The following is a 17,476-nucleotide window of genomic DNA, read 5'->3' on the forward strand; positions in this document are numbered from 1 at the left end:
TGAACAAAGAGAGGCAATTGTGGAAAATTATGTTGGGAAGCTAAATTATGTTGGAAAGCTAAAATGAAGATAATAATTATTTTAACAAGGTCTGTTTGTACAGAATTCTCTCAGCTAAGACTCCCAATTGAATAATGTTTCCTTTCTCCTAATACAGGGAGGACATCTTTCACATGGGAGATTTTAATTTTCTATTTTCAGGAAGAAAAAGGGAGATTAGAATGCATTTCTTGTATCTGCTATTTTTCAAGTGCCTTTAGCTGAAAGTAGTCCTTATGCCAAAGTGGAATGTTTCAGGTGGCATATTTTGCCACCCTTCAAATGTAAATTTAAGAGTTTTGGGTTGGCCAGATTCCTCCATGTGAACTGAGACTCCAGGGGAAGTCTGTCTGTGGAAAGAAACAGATGAAATGGAAAGCAGAGAGAAACAGTCTTAACACTTTCCAAGTCCCTGTTCTAGTCTCTTCCTGAAGCCCTTGGATTGTGCACATTTCATATTCAGCTAGATAGCTAAGGTTGGTTTCTGGTTCTTGCAATTACCATGTAGTTAACACGGTTTGTAAAAATCATGCTCTACTTTAGTAATTTGTTTAAAATGGAACGAATGTTTTTGGCATATTTCATTGACATATGATTTTTTTATTTTATTGTTTTTAGAGACAGGGGCTCACTCTCTTGCCCAAGCTGGAGTGCAGTGGTGCAGTAGCACAATCATGACTCACTGCAACCCTGACCACCAGATTCAAGTGATCCTTCCACCTCAGCCTCCTGAGTTGCTGGGAATACAGGTATGAACCACCACACCTGGTTAATTAAAAAATATTTTTGTGTGTATAGAGATAGGGTATCACTGTATTGCCCAAACTGGTCTCAAACTCCTGGGCTCAGGTGATCTTCATGCTTCAGCCTCCCAAAGTACTGAAATTATAGGCATGTCACTGTACCCAGCTTCACTGTCATTATTTTTGATGGATCAGTGCACATAGTTAAGTTCTTATCTGTTACCATGAGAAGCAGAGTAGTGGAAGTGGTTAAGAACTCACTCTGAAGTCTGAGTTCAACTCCCTAGCCTCATGTTCCTTCATTTGTGAAATGGGTATCACAGTAGTAGTTACCTCACTGGGTCATGATATGTACAATCTGGGTGTTTCACATAGTAAGTTCTCTTCAGCCATTGTGCTCGTCTACTCTTGAGGTAGGTAAGAAATTGGCCAAGAACATCTTCATTAAATAAACAGTCCTCTTAGCTATTAAACAACTTTGGAAGGAGAAAACCCAACAAGATCAGCGGTTCTCAAAGTGCGATTCCCTAGACCAACAGCATCAGCATCATCTAAGAATTTGTCAGAAATGCAAATTTTTGAGCCCTACCCCAGATTTGCTGAATCAGAAATTCTGAGGATAGGGCCCAACAATCTATAGTTTAACAAGTCCCCCTCCCCCGGTGATTCTGACTCTCATTAAAGTTTGAGAACCACTGAACTACATGATCTGGAGTAGCTAGTCCTAATTAGCCCCATATCCTAAGATCCTGTTGTTTGATCCTTAATGACTTTTTACTTGACTACTGGGTATTCTTCTATATTACTCATAAGTTAGAATTATTGAATAATTGATATTTTCTGGCAACATCGTAGCTCAGTCCTCTAATGCTGAAAAAAAATATTGGTATTTGGAAGAATCATCCTGTTTTAAATTAAGTTTTTGGGAATTGACTTCAAAGCCATATGAGTTTTCTGGCTGTAGGAATGCTATTGAATCACTAATTAGTTTTAAGAGGTTGAGGCAGGAGGATCACTTGAGGCCAAGAGCTTGAGGCCAGCCACAGCAACATAGCAAGACTTCATCTCTATAAAAAATTTAAAAATTTAGCCAAGCATGGCAATGCATGCTTGTAGTCCCACTCAGGAGGCTGAGGTGAGAGGATCACCTGAACCCAGCAGTTCAAGGTTTCAGTGAGCTATGATCACATCACTCCTGCCTGGGTGACACAGCAGGACGCTGTTTCCAAAAAGAAAAACCAAGAAGAATTAGTTAAAAAAAACCAAAAAAACAAAAAACTTTCTCTGGACCAGCAGCAGTGGTTCACACCTGTGATCTCAACACTTTGGGAGGCAGAGGTGGGCGGATCACCCAGGTCAGGAGTTAGAGACCATCCTGGCCAACATGATGAAACCCCATCTCTACAAAAATACAAAAATTAACCAGACATAACGGCAGGTGCCTGTAATCCCAGCTACTTGGGAGGCCGAGGCAGGAGAATTACTTGAACCTGGAAGGCAGAGGTTACAGTGAGCCAAGACTGTGCCATTGCACTCCAGCCTGGGCGACAGAGTGAGCAAGACTCCGTCTCAAAACAAACAAATAAAACTTTCTGAGAGACACTTCTGGATTTTTTCATCCCTGAAAATTCTGAGGGAAAAAAATTCTGGAGCTATAGTCTGTGGGTTTTCTGAGTCAGCATATTCTGATTGTTCTGTAAGTATAGGCTTGCTGGCATAAAGACTAGCAGTTGCCAATATCAACTACAAATCAAATTCAAAATATAAGAATTATAGAAGTTTGCCAATGTCTCTTGTAAAAACAGGAAAAGGTGAAAATAGATGGGAGCCTCTGTGTTTTCATACCCTTCCAAGGAATGATTGCTTAATTTAAAAATATAATTACCGATATCCTTCAGTTATATCTCTGTGAGCTGTTAAACATTCAAACTATACTTAGTCAAGTTATCTCTATGTGCTAAGTCCCAATGTAATGAATTCTGGGATTTTCCTTTCTGACTTAATGCTGAGAATGTGGTAAATATCACATTTAATAGCTACTGTAAGATTCTATACCTCTGAGCCAATGGGATTCATACTTATTTAATTGTAGACATATTGAAGAGTTGATGAACTGGGTGATATAAGAGCAATAGGAAGAAAACTATGTTTGGAAACTATCTATCTTAGGTATTCCAAATGGTATTTGTAAGCCTTGGTAGTATACTAGGAGTGCAAACAAGGAGTACAGAATATTGAAGTACACAGGTTATATATATCTATCATTGAAGAAATGGTGTATTCAAACAGCCTGTGGGCAGAAAATTAGCTTTCCAGTTTTAGGGAGGAAACTTTAAGAAAAAAAATTGCTGGGTGTGGTGGCTCATGCCTGTAATCCCAGTACTTTGGGAAGCTGAGGCAGGCAGATCACAAGGTCAGATGTGATCTGTCTGCAACATAGTGAAACCCTGTCCATCTCTACTACAAATACAAAAAAATAGCTGGAAGTGGTGGCACATGCCTGTAATCCCAGCTACTCAGGAGGTTGAGGCAGGAGAATCGTTTGAACCTGGGAGGTGGTGGTTGCAGTGAGTCAAGATTGTGTCACCACACTCCAGCCTGGGTGACAGAGTGAAACTCTGTCTCAAAATAATAATAATAATAATAACAATTATAATAGTTTGTGTAATTTAAAAAATTTATTCCAATGATGTTATTTTGGCAATTTATGAGTAAAATAAGACTCTGGAATAAATTTATTCCCAATTGAACAAGAATAAGAAGTCATACTAGGATTTATCTTTTCATTTCAGTCTGGCAGATTAAATCGCCTTTCTCAATAAATACGAAAAGATAATGGAGAGATGACAGCTTCATCAACAGCAGACAAAGTAAAAAGAGACCACATGCAGGTAGGGTTTTCTTACCACTTCTAATTTATCCACTGCTTGTCTACCCATTCCTTCCTCTAATAAATCTTGAGATGACTGAAAAAATTCTACCTAATATTATGTATGCTATTTGTAGCTGAGTTTATTAAAAGCAAAAAATAAACAAACAAAAAGACTGTTTTCCATCCTTCTGATTTTGATTTTTCTTATAGCAATAGCACAACAGGTAGTGTATTAAAATATACACATTCTTGAAAAAATTCATGCTATACTTTTCTTTCTGTAAAAATTGAATTTACATGGGCACTAAAAAAATCTCTCATTCAGCCGGGCACAGTAGCTCACACCTGTAATCCCAGCACTTTGGGAGGCATAGGTAGAAGGATCACTTGAATCCAGGAGTTTGAGACCAGCCCGGGCAACATAGGGAGATTCATGCCCACAAAAATGAACAAAATTAGCCAGGCAAAGTGTCACATGCCTGCAGTCCCCCTCTACTTGGGAGGCTGATGTGGGAGGATCATCTGAGACCAGGATGTTGAGGCTGCAGTGAGCTGAAATTGTGCCAATGCACTCCATCCTGAGTGACTCTGTCTCACAAAAATAAAGATAAAATCTCAGTAATTCAAATTTTGTAAGATGTTCTACTTTTATTTTCCATTGGAAAGAAGGAAAGTAGTAATGTAGAAAAATTTTATTTGGAAGATTAGCTACTTATAAAGGAAAGATTTGTTTAATAACCATAGTGATATGCTTTGCTAGCCATTTTAGGGAAAAAGAAAAAATAGGTGAATATTTACCTGATTTGGGGAAGAACAGAACGTTCTAAGCATAGGAGCAATAAAAAAAGACCTCCAGGCCAGAGGCAGTGGCTCACACTTGTAATCCCAGCACTTTGGGAGGCACAGATGGGCTGATCACCTGAGGGTGGAAGTTTGAGACCACTCTGACCAACATGGAGAAACCCCATCTCTAGTAAAAATACAAAAAATTAGCCAGGCTTGGTGGTGCATGCCTGTAATCCCAGCTACTTGGGAGGTTGAGAGAGGAGAATCACTTGAACCTGGGAGGCAGAGTTTGCAGTGAGCCGAGAATGTGCCATTAGCCTGGGCAACAAGAAAGAAACTCCAACTCAAAAAAAAAAAACCCTCCAAAAATAATCCATAGATTTGTTTGCATAAGATTTTCTATAAATTAGAAACCACCAAAATTTTTAAACAATTGAGAAAAGTTGAAAAATATGTTAACAGAAAAACCACTCTGTAAAATATTTTAATGAAGTTTATTCTGAGATAATATGAGTGACCACAGTCTGAGGAAAATACAAACCCAAGAAGCCTTAAGTGGTCCTAAGGCAGTCAGATTAGTTTGTTTTTTTATATTTTAGGGAGGCAGAATTTACACGCAAAGACATAAATCAATACATGGAAGGTATACATTGGTTAGGCCTCAAAAGATGGGATATCTTGAAGCAGGGGTTTGCAGGTTATAGGTGGATTCAGATATTATTTAATTTGCAATTGTTTAAAGGAGTAAGGCTCTGTCTAAAACTTGGAGTCAGCAGAAATGAATGTTTTAAGTTAAGGATGCTATGTGGCAAGACTGGTGGCCTACAAGTTTGACTTAACTCTTACCTGGCACGACCTTAGGTCTTGTTTATAACTTGGCATCTTACTGGCAAAGAGTCTGTTTTGTCAGTCTTAGGATCTGTATTTTAACATTAACGAAGGTCAGTTATTGTGCCTAAACTCCAAAGGGGAAGGGATATAATGAGGCATGTCTGACCTCCCTTCCCGTCATGGCAGGGAATTCAGTTTTTTAAGGTTTTTTTAGGGTTCCCTTGGCTAAGACAGGGTCTGTTCAGTCATCAGAAGGCTTAGGATTTTATTTTTAGTTTAAAAATATATGCAATTTGTGATCATAAATGATAATGTCTTTAATATATAATGAACATTTACAACTCCATAAGAAAAAATAAACATCAGGTAAGATGACGAAAGGATCTGAATGGATGATTTACATAAGAATAAATTTTAAAATAATCTTTAATCTCACCAGAAATCACAAAGATAAGAGTTAAAAAAACAAAATGCCATCGAATTACATTTATTTATTTTTTTTTGAGATGGGGTCTTGCTCTGTCAGCCAGGTGGAGTGCAGTGGTGTGATTATAGCTCACTGTAGCCTTGAACTCCTGGTCTCATGCAATCCTGCCTCGGCCTCAGAACACAGATTTCTTTTTTTTTTTTTTTAGAACACAGATTTCTTATATTCTATTGAGTATAACTTACTGTTAGTGATAATATGGTGCTTTGAGAGCCATCATGCGTTGCTGAGGAGAATGTATCAGTATAACCAAGAGCACAATTTGACAAATAGATGCTAAAACCTCAAATATTTATTCTTTGACATACTTCTTCCACTTCTGGGAATCTAAGGAAATTACTGAAACTGTCTTAGCTCAGGCTTACGTATAACAAAATACCATAGACTGGGTGAGTTAAACAACAGAGATTTATTTTCTTACAGTTCTGCAGGCTGGAAAGTCCAAATCAAGGTGCCCACAGAGTTAGCATCTGGTGAAGGTTGTTGAATAAAAATTATAGAAGGCAATTGTTTTGGACTAAGCTCCTGAACCAGGCCCAGCAGACCAGACTAAACATCAAAATGGAGTAACTCAGGCTGAGGTTCCATATCACTAAACTAAAACTAAGTTGTTATTTAACCTTCTGAGAAATCAGAAACTTTCATGTCCACTGAGCAGTAACAAGGCACCTTGCCCCTGCCTCCAAAGTGTCAAATTAGATTGAATGCGGAACTTGGATCTTTATGCCCACCTGGCAGTAAAGAGGTGGCACTCCCCTTCTTGCACCAGCATGGTATCAGAGGAAGCTTTTTAAAACAAGAGCAGGAGCAGATAAGGAAACCTTGCACAGAGTCTTGCCTGGGCATGTCTGCAACAGACTGCGGGCCCACATGCACATTGAAAGAATGGGGCAGAGCCACCAGGAATTCATGCCTTATGCAGCGGGAGGAGCTGGACCTCTTCAGCTCCTGTGTACTGACCTGGCATTCAGTCTGTGAGGTCAGAATCTGTTGATGGACCCTCTCTTTCTTTACGGAGAGGTTTCTTTTCACCTAATAAATATATCTTCACCCTTCAATGTGTCCGCGTGCCTAATTTTTCCCAGTTGTCAGACAAGAACCTGGTGTTTAGCTTAACTAAGGAACAAAAAATTCTACATCAATAATGTCATACCCAAAATGTCCAAGACAAAATAGAAGATCACATATTGTATGAGGAACTAGGAAAATCTCAACTTGAATGAAAAAATTCAATCAGCAGATGCCAACATTGAAATGACGCAGCTGTTGGAATTATCCGAGAAGGATTTTAAAGCAGCCACTATAAAAATAATTCGACAAGCAATTATGAACATGCTTAAAATAAATTAAAAACTTAAAAGTCTAGCAAAGACATAAAAGACATTTAAAAAATGAAAATTTTGAAAAATGCAACTCAGGCTGGCCGGGCGTGGTGGCTCACGCCTGTAATCCAAGCACTTTGGAGGCCAAGGCGGGCGGATCACCTGAGGTCGGGAGTTCAAGAAAAATGCAAGTCAGAAGGCGAAAGTGGGAGGATCACGTCTCTTTTTTTCTTCTTTTCTTTTTCTCCCCTCTCCAAGACACTATTTCTTAAAAAACAACAAGGCTGGACATAGTGGTTCATGCCTGTAATCCTAGCACTTTGGGAGGCTGAGGTGGGAGAATCTCTTGAGCTGGCTATCCTGGGCAACACAAAGAGAGCCTGTTTCTACAAAAATAAAATTTATCCCCATATGGTGTGGTGCATGACTGTGGTCCCAGCTACTTGGGAAGCTAAAGTGGGAGGATGGCTTGGGCCTGGGAGGTTGAAGCTGCAGTGAGCTGTGATCATGCCATTGCACTCCAGCCTGAGTAACAGAGTAAGACCCTGTTTCAGAAAGAACCACAACAAAAACTACTGAAATAAAAAGCTCAATGTATGGGCTTAGCATCAGAGTGGAGGTGACAGAGGAAGGAGTCAATGACTTGAAGACAGAACAGTAGAATTTATCCAGTCTGAACAACAGAGGAAAAAACAGACTGAATTCTAAATTATAGAATTTACCCAGTCTGAACAACAGAGAAAAAAACAGACTGAAAAAAAAAGAAGAAAAAAGAAATAATAGTTTCAGAGTCTCAGCAATCTGTAGGACTATAATAAAAGATCTAACATTCATGTCTTTCAGAGTTCAGAACGCTAAATACAAACCAACAAGAGAAAAACAACACCTTATCTATTGAGGAAAATTAATTTGAATGAAGTGAATTTTTTATCATCAATCATGGAGGTCAGAAGGAAGTGAAAGAATATTTTCAACAGCTAAAATAAAAAACCTTTTAATCAAGAATTCTATATCCAGTGAAATTATCATTCAGGAATAAAGGGAAAATAAAGATAGTCTCAGACAATGTAAAACTGATAGAATTTGTCATCTCTAGATCTGTTCTAAAAGAATGGCTAGAGGAAATTCTCTAAATAGAATGCATAAAAGAAGGAATCTTGAAATATCAGGAAGGAAGGACAATGAAAAAAGCAAAAAACATAGGTAAATACAACAGACTTTTCTTCTCCTCTTGAGTTTTCTAAATTATGTTTAACAGTTGAAGTTAAATTATGTTTAACAGTACCTGATGTGATGTATGTATGGGAAATACTTCAGACATTGATGTTGTAAGTGGCAAAGTGGAAAACAACTTAAAGGAAGGTAAGGTTTCTACATTTCCCCTGAACTGGCAAAATGTCATTACCAGTAGACCTAGTAGACTTTTGTGGTACTGAAATAGATTTGTACATTAATTTTGGTGGTGGTAACAGATATCTACATGTGCTAAAATAACATAATACTATATACATACATTATATCCATGTTAATTTTCTGGTTTTAATCTTATGCTAAAGTCATGCAAAATATAACCTTTAGGGAAACTGGATAAAGGGCATGTGGGACCTCTCTGTACTACGTTTGCAACTTCTTGTAAATCTATAATTATTTCAAAATGAAAAAAATTTAGAATATGTTTTAAAGAATATTTATTGACATAGAGAAATGATCAAGGATGATATTAAGTGAAAAAAGTAGGATATACAGTATATTAGGTATAACCAAAAATATATATGAAAAAACCCACAAAATTAAAACTAAAACCTTACATGTCTCACTATAAATATAACAGACACTATCAAGCACAAGGGTCAAGACCACGATAAGCTTTGAAGTCAGGGTGACCTGGGTCTAGTCTTGCTTTGTCACATATGTGCTGTGTGATCTCAAGGAAAGTGTTCATCTTTTTAGGTCTCATTTGCAGAATGAAGATAATAATAACTGAGTTGTGAGGATTGCACAAGAAAGTACATCTAATAACCTTAGTGCACAATATGTCACATAAAAAGTGGTAAAAAGCATTAGCTATTATTATTATACAATAGCTCTTACTGGTAGTAAATTGTGGATTAAAAATTTTTTTACTTCTTTACATTTTTATGTCTTTAAATTTCTATAATGAACATATATTACGTTTTATGGCACTATAATTCACATATCATAAAATTAATATATTTTATAATTGTTTTCAGAGATGAGGGTCTTGCAATTTTGCCCAGTTTGGTCCCAAACTCCTGGCCTCATGCAATCCTTTTGCCCCAGCCTCCCTAGTCGTTGGTATGAGCCACCATACCTGGCCTACTTTTATAATTAAAAAAAAAAAAGAAAAATATTCTAACTTGTCCACTTTAAGGGAAACTAACATAAGACAAATAGGCAAGTGCACTGAACATCAGTGCCTTGCAAAGAAATGTTAAGTTGTGCTTATTACTATATTAAAGAGGTAAAGCTTTGACTTTTCATGAACCATTTTAATACTATCATCTGTTCCTCTATGTATTTTTCTTCCAGTAGCTTGTCTCATTTGTATCCATGGAATTTTAATTTTAATTTATGATAATATGGAGTGGCTAATGCCACTGAAAGAAGGTTTTTATTATTTAAGACTTCCAAATGAAGAAAGCATGCCACACCATTCAGGGCCACAGGGGAAGCACCAGGTTTGGGTCAGGAGGCAGAACTGAAAGGAGCAAAGGGATAGCCTAAGCCAGAATGCTTCCTGGGATTTCCACAGGAAATGCAAGCCAGGACAGGTTAAACAGTTAAGGATTGGCTGGTTTGAATAATTCTGGCAGACCCTGAGGCACAAGGGCTATTTCTGGTTGTCTGGTACTTGTCCTGGGTTGATTTAGAGCAGTAGAAATATTAGCTCAGTGTGTGAGAATTAGTAAGGATGTGGTTCACACTATGGGTTGTCAATCACAGGGGAGATATAAACAACTCTGGCCACTAGTTTGGCCTTGTGAGTAATGGATGACAAATAGAAAAACATACAATCTAATAAAACACAGTTAGAATATAACTGAAGTAGAATTTGTCAAATTCTTATCTATACAATAATCATTTTGAAAAGAATTCCAGAAATCCTTCATACAGAACTTTGAAACTGTATATAGTGCATAATCACCTTCAATGGTGCAAAGGTGTATGAAAAAAGAAACAAAGTTATCTTGACTCTGGAACTCATCAGAGAAAAACAAGGGGAAATGGAGAAACATGAAAAAATATTAAAGCAGGCTGTGGAAGACTTAGGACTCTGGTACCATTAAACTGCTTATTTCACAAACAAAGTTTGTTACAATGGAATCATTTCATATGCAATATCATGTAGACTTTGAAACCAACTGACTGAATACAAATTTCCCTGGGTTTACTAATTGTGAAACAGTGCGCAAGTTATTTGACCTTTCTACATCTTGGTGTCTCCATCTGTAAAAGTGGAGGAACTGAGAGGGTTGCTGAGAGGGTTACTCAAGTTCATATATGATGCCTGGCCCATAGGAAAGTTTGTAAGTTTTAGATCTTATTGTTTGAATAACCAGATTTCACTGAATATAAGAGGCTGTTTTTTCTTGATCTTACCAGAAGGTGTCAGTGGAAGTTTTTTATACTTTCACATCATGAGTGATACTGATTGAAAGAAATTGTAAGATGTAACCTAATTTCAGAGGAGATGAAATATTTTGAAGTATATATTTTAGAATGTATAAAATAAGTTTTGTGCTTTCATTTAATACTAATTTAATGATGTGTGACAGCCACCAACAGACAATTTAAACTGGCAAAATAATTCATTTCAAATACTAAATAATATAACTTCTTACTTCTGTAAATTCCATTTTGTTCAATCTTGGTTCTGTTGAGTCAGTAATATCCAATTGTTTGCAGTGTGATTCTATTTATGGAATGAAGATTATTTGCTAGTTAGTTTGGTTGTAATACATATTTGATATTTATACTATAGTGCTTTAAAAGAATATAAAATTATTTATAAGCTAATGTCTACTCATAATTACAATAAAGTGAACGACATATAGTTGGGTAACATACCAAATACTACAAAATTATTACTTTTCCTGGCTTAGCACACAAACCAAATCCTAAAAAACAAGCCTATATTTTCAATGTCTAGATTGGGATAAAGCAGAAATAAATATGCACATCAATAGTATAAAAGACTACAAAAACATCTGTTTTGGTTTATACCAGCATTTATGGTAGCAGGTCTGAAAACATTTCTGCACACTTTCTTTTTAGAAACTTTATTTTGTCTTTAATGTTTCTTAAATACTACATTAAAATGTTCTTTTAGTTAACAAATTCAAATAATACAAAAATATAAGCAACAAAACATGAATGTCTTCTTTTTTCCCTACCTCTCATTAGCACTCTCATTCCTCTCTGCCCCAGATGAAACCACTGTCAACAGTTTATCATCCTTCCAGCAACCTTTCTATGCATTTCCATATGTATATAAATATGTATATATACATGTACCTTTTGTTTTTCTCTATGTAAATATGATCATTTTGATGTACAACTTACTTTTTCATTTGCCACTCATAGTAGCTTTTTTTCAAATAGGACCTGGGGCTCAGGGAAATTTTGTAATGTGTATATAGATTGGGAGTCATCAACTGCAGTCATGAACTTGAATAAGAAAGTTCATAGTGTGTATAGTGATAAGAAAGCTTAAAAGGAAACTCTGGAAAACAAAATTTAAGGTGTAAGCAAAAGAAGAGTAAAGAAACAAAAACACTAAAAGGTGATCAAAAATAGAAGAAAAAAAATCGAGAGAATGATATCACAAAAACCAAGAAGAGTTTTATAAATTAGAGTGATCAATAATGATGAATGTGACAGTTAAAGATTTTTAAACTTTCATTTGATACACAATTTATGTAATCCTTACAGATCTTGCCAAGAGAAAAATACATGAAAGCTCATGATGAAAGAACTACACACTGGTTTCCTCTCCTACTTCTAACAGTAACTCTTCCTGTCTATCATTGGCTGGCACAAGAGCATAGAAAAGACTTTTCGATCACTCTTGAATTTTGTAAGTGCTAATTATGAGATATCAGTTATTGTGGCCATAGGAGGACTATATAAATTTTCACATAAGCTTATGCATTAGATGCTGACATTTCCATCCCAGACCTTCCCCCAAGCGTCAGATGACCATGCAAACCAGACTGGTTTCTAGCAGTAATAGTTGCTATTAAATATATGTGTCTGTCTCTGACTGGAGTTTAAGCAACTTAAGGGCAGGAAACACGTCTTGTCAGTCCTCTTTGTATTCTCTACCTCATTATAGTATCTTCAACTAGGTGAGGGCTCAATGATTATTGACCAAATGAATGGTACAAAAATAAATACTGTAGTATAGGAGGTGAGAGAAGAAACAGTCACTGTCAGTTGGAACGCTCTGTAATTTCACTAATTTTATTAGGATCCTAAACTGAGCTCTCTTAACTCACTCCTTCTGTACCTTCATTTGAAAATACATAAAGTTATTTCAGTGATTTTTTGAAACAAGAGTGAAGGGCGAGCTGACCGAAGACTTACAGGTTTTGGATAATGTGAGACCAAGTAGAAGGAGAAAAAGTTGTCAGTAAAGCCCAAATCATGTTTGGAGATCAGTGATCAGGAAGATGGGAAGCGTATTTTATTTTTAAAAGTGACAACAGACTTCAGACAATGTATCATTGTCAGTGTAACAAAAGTAGTCAAAAAATTAAATGGAAAAAAAATCTATTGGATATAAATTATGTAAATTTCAGGACCCAAACTCTAGTTCCTATGGGAAAAGAGAGGTTTTTTGTTGTTGTTGTTGTTTGTTTGTTTGTTTGTTTGTTTTGCCTAATTTCATATAGGGAAATCTTTCTGAAAACAAAAGCATCAAAATCTGCGAATCTCCATAGGAGTGGTACTGTCCTCCTTTCCTCCCAGGGAGCATGATGGAAATTTGTGGGTGAGTTTTTATTACCACAGTGATGAGGAATAGGAGCAGAGGCAGAACTCCTATAATTCCTGCACAATAAAGACTTTCCCCCTTCTGCAGGACATTCAAGTAGATGAAGAACCTGCTTATAATAATTTTGAACCTAGAACCCAACTCTATTTTACATATAAATGCAGAATATAATTTTGCTGTGGAATTTTCCAAGAATGCAACTTCCATGAAAATTTGAGGGAGAATTATACTTTGTTTAATTCTACAACTTTATCAAGAGTTGTTCACCATTTCAGAAATTGTGTAGTAGGAAGTAATATAAATTGTATCTGAATCCTAATACAAGACACCTGTGTCAGTCTGCATTTCTTGAAATTCTATGTATATATATTCATTTTGCCCCCTTCCATAATGTCAAATACAAATAAAATAGTCAATTGTACACAGTTTTACTTTTCTTAAATCTAAAAGTTCATTATAATTAGGTAGAAATGTCTGACTATTCCATTATGTCTTCTAGTGAAGTTGTAACAAAGCATTTATATATTGAAATACAGTGCATATAATTTTCTTTATTTTTTAGAGGGAATCTCCCTCTGTCACCAGGCAGGAGTGCAGTGGCATGATCTAGGCTCACTGCAACCTCCACCTCCTGGATGCAAGCAATTCTCCTGCCTCAGCCTTCAGAGTAGCTGAGATTATAGGCACCTGCCACCATCCCGGCTAATTTTTGTACTGTAGTAGAGTCTGGGCTTTCACTTTGTTGGCCAGGCTGGTCTCAAACTCCTAATCTCAAATGATTTGCCTACTTCCCAAAGTGCTGGGATTACAGGCGTGAGCCACTACACCTTACCTCTGAAGAAGTCTTAAGCCTAATATCTATAGTAACAGAACTGGATGAGATTACCCAGGGAAATTTATGTAACATGAAAAGAGAACTCAAGGAACAACATTTGAGAAACAGAGAATGACCCCAGGAGGGTTATAGCTAAGTATAGCTTATAAGAGTGGGTAGAGTCAAGGAAATTCAAGGAATTTAGGGAGGCAGTGTTCAACTCTGGTGAATCTTAGCATGAGTCACCGTGCCTGACCAGTGCCTATCATTTTCTTATGCTTTTCTTTATATTTCTCCTTTATATCACAGTTATTACATCATATTTTTCTTGAAAAATTGTGTGTATGTAAGAAATATTTTCTAGGAATATCATAGTATAATAAGAGTATGGAGAGAACTGGTAATAAAATGGACACCAGACTAAAAGGATTGAGAATCACAGATTGCTTTTCTCCTTTTATACATTCTCTATCTGGAAAGCATGGAAGAGCCTAATTGCATTGACTCTTCATCTGAATTCAGTGTCCCCCACCCAAAAAAGAGATAAAAATAAAAATATCAGAGTAATAAGCAGACTTACCAAGCTTGAAATCTGGATTTTGAAAGAATTCATGAAGAGCATTCTGAATCTGCAAATCAAAAGAGAAAAAAAAAATAACGAAACCATATGCTACTCCTTAGTTACCACATATTTGTTATTTTAGACTAAAAGCCATCTATAGTCTTTCTATTTTAGTATTGGGTGATCTTTCCAACTCAAAAACAGAAATAGCAATAAGTCACATGTAATTTCTACAAGGGGTCTTCAAAAAGTTCACAGAAAATGTGTATTATGAAAAAACTATGCATGGATTTCAAAATTTTGCACCAAAATAAACTTGTAGTAACTTGTTATGTCTAAACAAGATCTAGCTTGAATAACTAAAAAGGATAAGACATCAGTCTGAAGAAAGCCCCTATCAGAGCAACACGAATTCTGCTTAAGTTGAAGTAAAAACATTAAATTTATGGTGAAGCTTGGTTGAAAGGATTGTGAAATCACTGGTTTTTTATAAAGTGTTTAGGAGGACAATGCTCCAAAGAAATCAGCAGTTTACAAATGGATAATTCATGTTAAGAAAGGATGAAATGCTGCTGAAGATAAAGCCCATGGCGCAGACCATCCACACCAATTTTCAAGGAAATAAAATCATCTTGCTCATGCCCTTATTGAAGAGGACTAAAAATTAACAGCAGAAGCAATAGGCAACACATAGACATCTCAACTGGCTCTGTTTACACAATTCTGACTGAAAAATTAAAGTTGAAAAAATTTCTAGTCAAGGGTGCCAAAACTATTGCACCCAGATCAGGTGCAGATAAAAGCAGAGCTTCAGATGGAAATTTTAAACAAGTGGATCAAGACCCTGAAGCATTTCTTCAAAGAATTGTAACAGGAGATGAAACATGGCTTTACCCATGTGATCCTGAAGACAAAGCACAATCAAAACAATGACTGGTTACCAAGAGGTGGAAGTGGTCCTCTCAAAGCAAAAGCAGACTGATCAACAGAAGGTCAAAGCAACAGTTTTGGGGATGCTTAAGGCATTTTGCTTATTAACTTTAACATCCGTTTACTATGAGAATGTTCAGAGAAACACTAGCTAAAGCTTTAGCAAAAAAAATGTCTGGGAAAGCTTCATCAGAGAGTCCTCCTCCACATGATGTTGCTCATTCTTCTCATCAAACAAGGGCAAGCTGGGCACAGTGGCACACACTTGTAATCCCAGCTACTCAGGAGGCTGAGGCAGAAGAACTATGAGTTTGTGCGAGCCTGGACAAAATGGCAACACCTGTCTCCACTAACAAAACAAGAACAATTTTGTGAGAGTTTCAATGAGAAATCATTAGGAATCCACCTTACAGTCCTGATTTAGCCCCTTCTGACTCTTTATTTTCTAATCTTAAAAAAATCATTAAAGGACTCCTATTTTTCTTCAGTTAATAATACAAAAAAAGACTGCATTGAAATGGTTAAACTCCCAGGACCTCAGTTCTCTAGCGATGGACTAAATGGCTGGTATTATCACTTACAAGTGTCTGGAACTTGATGGAGACCCTTTTTATTTATTTATTTGCCATTTAAAAAGTAATGGCAAAAACCACAATTACTTTTGCACCAACCTAACATTTGAGATGGGGTTTTGCCATGTTGGCCAGGCTGGTCTCGCACTCCTGGGCAAAAGTGATCCTCCTGCCTCAGCCTCCTAAAGTGCTGGGATTACAGGCCTGAGCCACAGCACCCAGCCTGATGGAGCTTATGTTGACATATAGAGTTTATATTTTTTATTATCTTTTAATTCAATTTTTCCACAGTTTTCGAAGTCTCCTCTTAAGGGTATAAAAAGTTATTTTACATATATATTCTCAATGATTCCCAACCTTTTTGTGTGATTAGGACTGAGGTGCTGACAGTGACCCCATTTTGCCTCCTACAGGGGATATTTCTAGCAACTCTCAGACCTGGCATGATGGAGCTAAGGCACTTTTGGCAAGCACTTTGGCCACCCAAAGAATTCTCTATACTTCTTCATTCTTCAATTACTGAAGATAAAACTTCAGAGTTCTTCCTGGTCCATTTTTAAAACCATTTTGTTTGTTAGAGAAGTTTTAAGTGCACAGGAAAACTGAGCAGAAAGTACAAAGAGCTCCCCCACTGTGTGTGCGCGTGCACATGCGTGCACACACACACACTCTATGCACATGCACAGCTGTATACTATTATTAATATCCTGCACCAGAGTGACACATTGTTACAGCCAATAAAGTCTACACTGATATGTCATTATCACCCAAAGTCCGTAGTTTATATTAGGGGTCTCTGAACTATAGCTTCGACCTCCTGGACTTGAGTAATCCTCCCACCTCAGCCACCCGAGAAGCTGGAACCACAGCCTGGCTAATTTTTAAATGTTTTGTAAAAACAGGGTCTCCCTATGGAAAGGCTGGTCTTCCGAAGGCTGGTCTTGAATTCCTAGCCTCAAGCAATCTTCCTACCTTGGCCTCCAAAAGTACTGGGATTATAGGTGTGAGCCACCACACCCAAAGAGATATGTCTTCTGTGAATATTTTCTCCCAGTCTGTGGCTTGTCTTCCCTGGTCTCTTTTTAATCATTCACTTTAAACTGAAAATATGCTTAGCATTGTATCTAATGAAAAAGTATTTCCAAATCCATATATACCGAAGAAAACCATTTAACTCTCAGAGTACAGTTGTTCTCTAGAGCTAAGTGACAGTCTCACAGGTCTCACAGAAGTAGTCACACATACATACATACACACACACACACACACAACAAACACACAAATGAAATATATGTCTGTTTATAATGATGAGTTTGGGAACCTTAGCTGGAGTCAAGATTTTAGAAATCTAGCTAGAATTTTTTTTTTTTAATGCTCAAGAGAAATTGAAGGAATCAACACTCATGGATCAGACAAGTCAAGACTTACCTCAGCAGTACTGAAAATTTCAAAGGAGGCTTCTAGTATGCTACTCAGTATTCTGGCAACTGTTCTCTTACCAC

General features: G+C 36.8%; 1 protein-coding gene across 19 annotated transcripts in view; it reads right to left on the reverse strand.

Moving 5' to 3' along the window:
* EFCAB5 (EF-hand calcium binding domain 5) overlaps positions 1-17,476 on the reverse strand; it is a 160,258-nt gene that overhangs the window by 68,989 nt on the left and 73,793 nt on the right. For 16 of the 19 annotated variants that reach the window (XR_013535801.1, XM_035303248.3, XM_035303254.3 and 13 more), the window contains 2 exons: positions 14,491-14,539; positions 10,944-11,014 (listed from right to left, as the gene is read on the reverse strand). Coding sequence is in view for 18 of the 19 variants with exons in the window: in XM_035303248.3 (XP_035159139.2) it covers positions 10,944-11,014; positions 14,491-14,539 (120 nt within the window). In the remaining variant the exon portion in view is untranslated. The remainder of the gene's footprint in view (positions 1-10,943; positions 11,015-14,490; positions 14,540-17,476) is intronic. The other 3 variants (XM_078373902.1, XM_078373903.1, XM_035303250.3) reach the window with 1 other exon arrangement.

The sequence above is a fragment of the Callithrix jacchus genome, chromosome 5, assembly GCF_049354715.1.
Source record: "Callithrix jacchus isolate 240 chromosome 5, calJac240_pri, whole genome shotgun sequence".
Classification (NCBI taxonomy): domain Eukaryota; kingdom Metazoa; phylum Chordata; class Mammalia; order Primates; family Cebidae; genus Callithrix; species Callithrix jacchus.